At 40.5% G+C, this 11123-nt stretch overlaps 1 protein-coding gene across 1 annotated transcript in view; it reads right to left on the reverse strand.

Moving 5' to 3' along the window:
- The window catches only part of ABCC4 (ATP binding cassette subfamily C member 4), a 192892-nt gene extending 187919 nt beyond the window's left edge, over positions 1 to 4973 (reverse strand). Inside the window, exons 1-3 of the mRNA XM_026656707.2 lie at positions 4850 to 4973; positions 3744 to 3864; positions 2040 to 2150 (exon numbers count right to left, since the gene is read on the reverse strand). Of these exons, the coding sequence (XP_026512492.1) occupies positions 2040 to 2150; positions 3744 to 3864; positions 4850 to 4973 (356 nt within the window). The remainder of the gene's footprint in view (positions 1 to 2039; positions 2151 to 3743; positions 3865 to 4849) is intronic.
- Positions 4974 to 11123: the final 6150 nt, after the last annotated feature.

Here is an 11123-nt window from a genome sequence, read left to right on the forward strand (position 1 = left end):
TTCTTCTATGCTAATACTCTTGGAATTCTGCAATGATCTGCTGAATAGATGTTAAATGCTGCATTCCAAGGGGATTATCAATTTAACTACTACTTCTGCTCTAGCTAACTCAGGTTCAAAGAAGTTGTCGCTACTCCTTGCTCCTTCTCCTTTACAGAGAAGTCCTTGCTCCCAATCTAGTTAAGAGTGACAATTAGACCTTTCAGAAGATTCCGTCCACCTCCTCCATAGCTGCCTCTCCTCATGTAACAGCAGAAAGTTAAGAGGCCACGCCACCACTCCTCTGGTAGAGAGGAGAGAATCTTTCAGTAGGAAAGCCTCCTGCAGATATATTGAAACACTGCCTGTTTTAAGTTATTATGTAATAAAAACCTCTCTCCTATAACAGAGGTACTGATGAGGTTCCTGTAGGAGCCTCAAGAAAGAAAATTACTTGCATGAACTGTTATTCTCTTAAAACATGTTATAATAAAGATACACTCTTGGTCCATGATCCCGGCACATGACTGGAACGGACTCTCTTAACCTTTAAGCCTGCCTTGAAAAAGGATATTTATACCTACCTTGAAAGGATTAGATTTTTATCAGTAAATGTCAGTAGACAATTGATTTCACCCTACACACACAAGCCAACAAAAAATATTTCCATTGATAACAACAGAAATTTACAGATAGGCAGAGTAAGAAAAATGCTGTTTGAAAACTTAGAAGTTTGATTCAGGTATATTTACTGTGTATACTTACATATGTGATGTTGATAATTTGTGTTTTAACAACTATAAAGCTTTAACTTTTTGAATCTCAGAGTCTGTCATTAAATAATTATTGTCTGACCCCTCCTATTGTCTGATCCTCCCAAAACTTCCCACAACTGTGAAAATTTAAAATCAATAAAAACTGGAAAAAGCTTAAAGCCCATAATTTTGCATGACTTTTATCTTTATCAGTTTAAATTTTCAAAGTATTTAAAAACAAACATTAATATTAACTATCAAGTTATAAAAAAAATCAAGTTCTGCCAACCCTATTCATACCACTGGACCTATACCAGTGCAAAAAATCCTAGTGAAGATAAGCCCTTAGATGTCCTGTGCAGCTAAACCCTCTCTGTCAATCAGTGGCATATTTCACCTTTACTAAGGGAATGTTGTTGCCCCTACTTATTCTGTTTGTTCTGTTTTTCAAGCAAAAAGGTAGAAAGCACAAACTTGTTCCCCTGTCTCTGTAAAGAGAGTAAGTTGCATAATATATCTGTACCACAGCATAGGGTTGCTTTATTAAGGTATAATTATTGGAATGTCAGAGTACAGAATCTTCAATTCCAGGCATTTTGTAGAGTGCCATTCAAATGAAGCATCTTTGAAGAAAAGATGATAATGCAAATCCTTTTACAGTAGCTCCTCACTTAACGTCCTAGTTATGTTCTTGAAAAATGCAACTTTAAGCAAAATGATGTTAAGCGAATCCAATTTCCCCATAAGAATTAATGTAAATGGGGCGGGGGAGAGGAGTTAGGTTCCAGGGAAATTTTTTTCACCAGACAAAAGACATTTTATACATACACAGTATATGTTTTAAATAATTTTTAACAAACAATTTAATACGGTACTCACCAATGATGATTGTGAAGCTTGGTTGAGGCAGGGGCATAGCGGGGTTGGAGTGTGTGGGCTTGCCCTGTTCCGCCCGCCTAGTGTTCCAGCCAGGGAGCTAGGTCAGGGCGCGGGGGGGAGGCGGGGAGGGTTCCCTGCACCCTGGCTGGAATGTCGGATGGGCAGAGCAGGGCAAGTCCCCACGCCCCGACCCTGCTCCCCGGCAAGAGCGCCAGGTGGGCAGAATGGGGGGGGAGCCAAACAACATTATGAGGGAACATTGCAGGACTTTAAAGGAGTATGTTCTCTAATAGGTCAGCAACCTAATAGTGAAACAACATTAACTGGGAGGATGTTAAGTGAGGAGTTACTGTATATGTTTTCATCCCAGAGCACTCATCTTCACAGTGAAGACGTGACTACATAAAGTGTTGATTTTTTCCTTACCATTGCAACTCCTCTCCAACCCTCTCTGATGAATCTTCAGCCAGTACTTTGTACATATCATCTTCTTCAAGCTTTCGTTTGTGACCAGTAACAAATAAAGGATTCAACCACCTATTTAAATATACAATACAAACTTTTATATTCAGTCAATGGAGCAGAAAGAGTAATTTACTTATGTATTAGTTTGATTTCTCGGGTACTTACAAGCCTCCCCCACCCTATTACTGTGGTAACTGAGCACTTCACAGTCTTTACCATATTTATCCTCACAACCCCAGAGACGTAAGAAGTCACCCTGATTTTACAGATAAGGAACTGAGACACAGAGAGACTCAAGGTATGTCTACACTGCAATTAGACACCCGCAGCTGGCCTATGTCAATGTAGAAGTTGGGGCTCGAGCTGCAGCCTGAGCTCTGGGACCCTCCCACCTCACAGGGTCCTAGAGCCTAGGCTCCAGCTTGAGCCCAAACATTTACACCGCAGCTAAACAGCCCCTTAGCTTGAGCCCCATGAGCCCCAATCAGCTGGCACAGGACAGCCATGGGTGTCTAATTGCAGCGTAGATGTACCCAAGGTGACTTGCCCAACGTTACACAGGAAGTCTGTGGCAGAGCAGGGAATTGAACACTGGTCTCTCAAGTCCTCACCCCGTTCCTTCCTCTCCACTGTCCAGACACTCGGTATTGTATACTCTTACCAGCATAGAAAGCAGGAAATAAAGAATATTTTGACAATCAGTCCCTCTTAAAAGGAGTGGAATTCTGGCTAAGTAGAAGAGCTTAAAATTTCCCATCAATAAAAAATGAGTCACAAAATTTATAGCAAGGAAATATACATTAGAAATGACACTTACGAAAATAAAGTCAGAAAATAAGGTAAATTTGTATCACTATGGGACATACTATAATAATAATATTTTGGGACTAAAAAGAGATGGGAGTAATAACAATTCTTAAAATCTTTTAACAGTTTTATGCAACAATTCTAGTGATATGTCCAATTAAATCATTAAATGGCGGATATGGTCCAAAATTATCCCTGTTAGAGAATTTTCTTAAAACTGGAATCGCCTACATAATATTTATCTTTCAAATGTACCAAACTCTATAAACTATAGCATGTAAACTAGACAAACCAAAATGTAAAACACTAAGCTAGAGACTGAAATCCCACACACATAGGAAGGAATTGTCCACTATCAGACAAAACATCTAAATCTCAAAAAACAAAAGAACTATATACTTCATTATCATCTCCAACACAGTCTTCATGAATAACTTTGGGTAGTTAACTAAAGTGCTTGGGATAGAAATAGAACTGAGGGAATAACTGATTTTGCATTCAGTGGCAGAACTGAAAAATGCAGAAACAGAAAAAAAATTCCTCATTTTAGGTTCAACCCCAAACCAGAATTTTTTTTCAGTTTCTCAAAGAAATGAAGGGGAAAAAACCCTGAAAAAGTTCAATTTGAGTTAAAACATTCTGCTCAACCTGAAATTAATTTTTTTGAGGGTGGGGTTGATTTAGAAGTATAAACATTTTATTTTGAAAATGTAAAAAAATAAAACATTTTGACTTTTTCAAAAATTTTCTTCATTTTTTTGGCCAAATCTATTTGCCAGATTTGACCCAAATTCACAAATAGTTTTGGTCAACTCAAAACTGGTGGTGGTGGTGGTTTTTTCATCCCAAAAATTTCACCCAGCTCCAGATATAAAGATGATATTTTCTGGCACTCCAATATCGCCAAAGGCACTGCCCTGCTCAAATTCTGTTGATGTCCTATCCTGAATTATTTCTAGACCTGTATAAAATACTTCCTCTGCCAGAAATCCAAGGAAAATAAATAACCTTTAATTCCAAGCTCCGCCAATTGTGAGTCACTCAGGAGACACATCTGGTTGTGAGGGGACACAGACACCTTATTTTAATTATGCTAGGCTGTGTAGAAAAACATGTAACCAGACATTTGAAAGCTGCTGAATCTTCATCAAAGAGTCAAGAGAAATCTTGCAATGCCTCATGGAGTTATAAATATATGTCACGAGAAAGTATATGGGGACACATTTCATGGCCTGATATCCATTCACTATATATATGGAAAGAAAGAAGCTACCCTCAACTAAGCAGAATATGGATGCAATACTAGCCAAAAGATTTACTCTGTCTGACCTGACTAGGCTCTTCAAGTTTAAAAATATAAGAGAAAACTGCTATTCAGCTAGCTCACTCACAAATATAAAACTTGATAATTAAAATGTTCACATTGTGAAGTTTTAAATGTAGAATGATTGTTAAGGGAAGTGTTTTGCAAATACATTACAAAGTGTGCTATCAGCATTAATATTAATAAAAGACATAGTAAAAATGCAATTAGGAAGAAATGGACAGATTAACAAAGGGACATATTTTTCTAAGAGCTCAGCTCCCATTTAGACATCAAAATAATTGGCCAGATTTTCAAAAAATTCAGTATATTAAAAAAGCTCTTCTGAAAATCTTGCCAGAAGTGTCATAGTGGGAGTTGTTGAGTACTGAGCACTGTAAAATATGACTCCAATTATGGGCACTGAGTATTGATAACGTGGTCCACAATATGTAAGTAATAGCAGAGAGAGTGGGGCCATGTCTACACAAGAGAGTTAAGTGGACTTAAGTAATATCGATGATCATAAGTCATTTAATGCCATCAGTTGTGCACGTCCACACAATGCTCCTTGTGTTGGCGGAACACATCCACAGTCGTCGCTCTTGCAACGAGAAAGAGAGTGTTGCATTGTAGGTAGCTATCCCATTGTGCAACTTGCCATCCTCTGCCGCTGGAATCTCTGGGAACGGATCGTAGTGCATCATGGGGACATGCTCACTGTCCCGTGATGCAGTTCTTTCCGTCCCACCATTCCATGGGCTTCCTACTTCATTTTGTGCCATTTTTCTTACTCTGCCTATCTGTGCCGTTTTCCAAAAGTCCTTGTAAACTGTGTGCCCGCCATCTCTGCCTGACAGCATGGATCCTGAGCTGCTGACCAGTCTGGTGATGAGCGTTATGAACACAATGCAGCTGGTCCTGCAGTATTTCATGAGCAGAGATTCAAAACAGAGATTGACATGGAGTGTATTGCTTATTAGCTTGGAACATGCATGGAGGGCAAATATATAAACATAAGCAAATGAGTTATTAGGTTTTCTATAACTGATGGCCTGTTGTATGCTAGAGGCTGTGATTTAGCTATATAGTGTAGGACTAAGGTGATATCTGATCTACAGTTATTTTGCACTGTCATTCTCAGAGACAAATGAGTAACCACAAATGGCACCACACCACAGGATTGCAAGAAAGAAGCTAGGGGGGAGGGGGACTTTAGCAATTAGGTTGCTATGCAGTATCTAAGCAGTTAGACTGAATGCCAATAAAAATGAGGTAGGATCAGAGGTTAAAATAGGGAAAGAACAAGTTAAAAATTACTTAGACAAGTTAGATGTCTTCAAGTCAACAGGGCCTGATTAAATACGTCCTAGAATACTCAAGGAGCTGACTGAGGAGATATCTGAGCCATTATCAATTATATTTGAAAAGTCATGGAAGAGAGATTCCAGAGGACTGGAAAAGGGCAAATATAGTGCCCATCAATAAAAAGGGAAATAAGGACAACATGGGGAATTACAGACCAGTCAGATTAACTTCAGAACCTGGAAAGATAATGGAGCACATAATTAAGCAATCACCTAGAACGGGGGTAGGCAACCTATGGCACGTGTGCCGAAGGCTGCACGCGAGCTGATTTTCAGTGGCACTCACACTGCCCAGGTCCTGGCCACCGGTCCGGGGGGCTCTGCATTTTAATTTAATTTTAAATGAAGCTTCTTAAACATTTTAAAAACCTTATTTACTTTACATACAACAACAGTTTAGTTATATATTATAGACTTATAGAAAGAGACCGTCTAAAAACGTTAAAATGTATTACTGGCACGCAAAACCTTAAATTAGAGTGAATAAATGAAGACTCGGCACACCACTTCTGAAAGGTTGCCGACCCCTGACCTAGAAGATAATAAAGTGATAAGTAACAGTCAGCATGGAGCGGAACTGGATGGCACTCCATCCCCAGCCTCCATGGGGGCTGGCCCGGGCCCCAGCAGTGCCCCCCCCCAAACATTCCTCCACATCCCCCTGGGGGGGCACCCCACAGTTTGGGGACCTTTGATTTAGATAATGGCACAGAGAGTACACTTATAAAGTTTGCAGACAATAACAAGCTGGGAGGGGTTGCAAGTGCTTTGGAGGATAGGATCAAAATTCAAAATAATCTGGACAAACTGGAGAAATGGTCTGATGACCAAACAGGATGACATTCAATAAGGACAAATGCAAAGTACTCCACTTATGAAGGAACAATCAGTTGCACACGCACAAATTGGGAAATGAGTGCCTAGGAAGGAGTCCTGCAGAAAGGGATCTGTGAGTCATAGTGAATCACAAGCTAAATATGAGTCAACAGTGTAACACTGTTGCAAAAAAAGCAAACATCATTCTGGGCTGTATTAGTAGGAGTGTTGTAAGCAAGACACGAGAAGTAATTCTTCCGCTCTATCCCATGCTGATTAGGCCTCAACTGGAGTACTATGTCCAGTTCTGGGTGCCACATTTCAGGAAAGATGTGGACAAATTGGAGAAAATCCAGAGAAGAGCAACAAAAATGATTAAAGATCTAGAAAACATGACCTATGAGGGAAGATTGAAAAAATTGTGTTTATTTAGTCTGGAAAAGAGAAGCCTGAGAGGAAACATGATAACAGTTTTCAAGCACATAAAAGGTTGTTACAAGGAGGAGGGAGAAAAATTGTTCTCTTTACCTCTGAGGCTAGGACAAGAACCAATGGGCTTAAATTGCAGCAAGGACGGTTTAGGTTGGACATTAGGAAAAACTTCCTAACTGTCAGGGTAGTTAAGCACAGGAACAAATTGCCTAGAGAGGTTGTGGAATCTTTGTCATTGGAGATTTTTAATGCAGGTTAGACAAACACCTGTCCAGGATGCTCGAGATAACACTTAGTCCTGCCATGAATGCAGGGGACTGCACTAGTTGATCTCCTGAGGTCCCTTCCAGTGCTACAACTCTATGATCCTACATATAGGAATTAAGAAATAAGTGATAGAAATCATTACTATGAATGCTTGATGCTTAGTTATGGACATCCCAAAGACCACATATGGCACTCCACATATGGATAAGGGCAGCTATTGACCTTATAATCAGGGTAAAGGATCAAATATAGTATATATCCCTACTATTACCATAAGGAAGAGTACAAAATACCAAATCCAGTTCCCATTTCTTCAGATTCATCAGGTCCCCAAGACAGTGTAAGTTGAATCAGGATCTGCCTTCTGATGGGTTTATAGACTTTAAGGCCAGAAGGGACCATCATGATCATCTGCTCTGACCTCCTGCACATTGCAGGCCACGTAACCTCACCCACCCACTCCTGTAATAGACCCATGACCTCTGGCTGAATTACTGAAGTCCTTAAATCATGATTTAAAGACTTCAAATTACAGAGAATCCACCATTTACAGTAGTTGAAACCTGTAAGTGACCTGCTTGCCCTATGCTGCAGAGAAAGACAAAAAACTCCCAGGGTCTCTGCCAATCTGACGCAGGGGAAAATTCCTTCCCATCCCCACAAATGGAAGTCAGTTGGATCCTGAACATTTCAGCAAGACCCACCAGCCAGACACCAGGAAAGAATTCTCTGTAGTGACTCTGAGCCCATCTAGTGTCCCATCACTGGCCATTGGGGATATTTGCTACTAGCAGTTGCAGATTAGCTACATGCCATCGTATCATCCCCGCCACAAACTTATCAAGCTCAGTCTTGAAGTAAGTGAGTTTTTTGTGTCCTCCCATCCCCATTCCCCTGAGAAGGCTGTTACAGAACTTCACTCCTCTGATGGTTAGAAACCTTCATATAATCTCAAGCCTAAACTTGTTGATGGCCAGTTTATATCCATTTGCACTTGTGTCAACGTTGGTGCTTAACTTAAATAATTCCGCCCCCTCCCTGGTATTTAGCCCTCTGATGCGTTTAAAGAGAGCAATCATATCTCCCCTCAGCCTTCTTTTCGCTAGGCTAAACAAGCCAAGCTCTTTGAGTCTCCTCTCACAGGGGAGGTTTTCCATTCCTCTGATCATTCTAGTAGCCCTTCTCTGCACCTGTTCTGATTATAATTAAGCTTTCTTGAACATGGGAGACCAGACCTGCACACAGGATTCCAGATGAGGTCTCACCAGTGCCTTGTATAATGGTACTAACACTTCCCTGTCTCTACTGGAAATAGCTCACATGATGCATCCTAGGACTGCATTAGCTTTTTTCAAGGCTGCACCACATTGGCAGCTCATCCCGTAATCAACCAATATGGTCTTTCTCCTCCTCTGTTGCTTCCAACTGATAAGTCCCCAGCTTATAGCAAAAATTCTTGTTGTTAGTCCCCAAGGGCATGACCTTGCACTTTCCACTAATAAATTTCATCTCATTTCTATTACTCCAGTTTTCAAGGTCGTCCAGATCTTCTTGTATGATATTATATTCTGGTCCTCCTCTTTATTGGCAATACCTCCCAGCTTTGTGTCATCTGCAGATTTTATTAACACACTCCCACTTTTTGTGCAAAGGTCACAAAAAATGTCTAAAAAATAAAAATGGTCCCAAGACTGATCCCTCAGGAACTCCATTAATAACCTCCCTCCAGCCTGACAGATCACCTTTCAGTTCCTTTAACCCCTTTAACCAGTTTCTTATCGACCTTCCAATTCTCGTATCAGCACATCCCTCGGACCGCACCGCTTCCCGTAGCCCCCATTGGCCTGGGACGGCGAACCGCGGCCAATGGGAGCCAATGCCAGGTGTCCACAGGGAATGTACAGAACAGGTAATCATCAAGTGATCCATCCCATCGCCCATTCCCAGCTTCTGGCAAACAGAGGTTAGGGACACCATCCCTGTCCATCCTGGCTAATAGCCACTGATGGACCTATCCTCCATGAGCTTATCTAGTTCTTTTTTTGAACCCTCTTATAGTCTTGGCCTTCGCAACATCCTCTGGCAAGGAGTTCCACAGGTTGACTGTGTGTTGTATGAAAAAATACTTCATTTTGTTTTAAATCAATTTCCTATTAATTTCATTTGATGACCCCTAGTTCTTGTGTTATGAGAAGGAGTAAATAACACTTCCTTCTTTACTTTCTCCACACAAGTTATGATTTTATAAACCTCCATCATATCCCCCCTTAGTCATCTCTTTTCCAAGCTGAAAAGTCCCAGTCTTATTAATCTCTTCTCATATGGCAGCCGTTCCATACCCCTAATCATTTTTGTTGTCCTTTTCTGAACCTTTTCCAATTCCAATATATTTTTTTAGATGGGGGCAACCACATCTGCATGCAGTATTCAAGATGTGGGTGTACCATGGATTTATATAGAGGCAATATGGTGTTTTCTGTCTTCTTATCTATCCCTTTCTTAATGATTCCCAACATTATGTTAGCTTTTTTGACTGCCACTGCACATTGAGTGGGTGTTTTCAGAGAACTATCCACAATGACTCCAAGATCTCTTTCTTGAGTGATAACAGCTAATTTAGACCCCATCATTTTATATGTATAGCTGGGATTACATTTTCTAATGTGCATTACGTTGCATTTATCAATATTGAATTTCATCTGCCATTTTGTTGCCAGGTCATCCAGTTTTGAGAGATCCTTTGGTAGCTCCTCACAGTCTGCCTGGGACTTAACTATCTTGAGTAGTTTTGTATCAAAACTCCAAAAATCCAATTAAGACAACAGCCTGCCACTGTCAGTGCTTCCTGCAATAAAGTTGCCTGGAGCCTGTTTTGCCTCTTTCTTTGCCCTTGTGGTAAACGTTGAGCAGATCGGACATTTAGAGGAAAAATGCTCTTCCCCCAAGCATGCCAACTATCTGGCATGTGCATCTGATGCTGGGAAACCACCAAGCATGAAAAACACATCTTTCGAATTCAGGCTTCTTAGCCTTCTGATCCATCATGTTATCCTTCAATTACCTCTAAATAAAACTAGGTAACCCTGTGTACTAATGTAACCCTATCTACTATGGATCCATATAGCAACAACGTAACGATCCAGCTGGTGATGGTTGCCCTAGAATGTCCGGAGTTCAGTAATGAGGGCGGGGGGGAGGGAGAGGCGTGTGGCTGCTCCAACAGCTACTGCGAGTAGAATTTTATCGTTCAGGCTGCATCTATCACTGCATCCCATGAGTAGAAATATGCAGAGGGCACTCAAAGGAAGAACTACCCATATTTTACGTTTTGAACACTACTGAGTATACTGCTAACACTTAAACACTAATAAGCAGTTTTGGATCCAAGGGTATATCTACACTACAGGATTAATCCGAATTTAGATAATTCGAATTTGGGAAACAGGTTGTATAAATTCGATTGTGCGCGGCCACACTAAGCACCTTAATTCGGTTTTAAACCACATTAATTCGGTGGTGTGCGGCCACACTACCCCATTAACTTAAATACAGTAATTCGGTGGTGTGCGTCCACACTAACCCTAATTCGAATTAACAAAATCGATTTAGGCTCTACTCCGTTCGTCGAGGTGGAGTACAGAAATCGATTTAAAGGGCCCTTTAATTCGAATTAACTGGCTCTGTAGTGTGGACGGGTGAAGGGTTAATTCGGATTAAGGCAGCTAAATCCGAATTAAAGTCCTAGTGTAGACCAGGCCTAAGAGAGACGCGGAATTCCACGCTAAATAAATCATAGCCAATATTGTGTTTTTTGGTTCTTCAATTTTTGTGTCAATTTCAATTAAAACTTCATCACCACCCCAAAGTCACATAATTCACAGGGGATTACAAATCTTGTTCTCACAGTTTACAGATCCTGGAATACAAATAAAGGACCAAAACAAAAAAAAAGGTTTAAACCAAACTGATTATCACTACTGACAGAGTCAAGTGAAACAGATTCAAATGTACAAAATAGGGTTATATGTAGCTGAACGTCTACCAGAAGTCAAA

This window comes from Terrapene carolina, unplaced genomic scaffold, assembly GCF_002925995.2.
Source record: "Terrapene carolina triunguis isolate 2854851 unplaced genomic scaffold, T_m_triunguis-2.0 Scaffold21, whole genome shotgun sequence".
In the NCBI taxonomy this organism is placed as follows: Eukaryota; Metazoa; Chordata; order Testudines; family Emydidae; genus Terrapene; species Terrapene triunguis.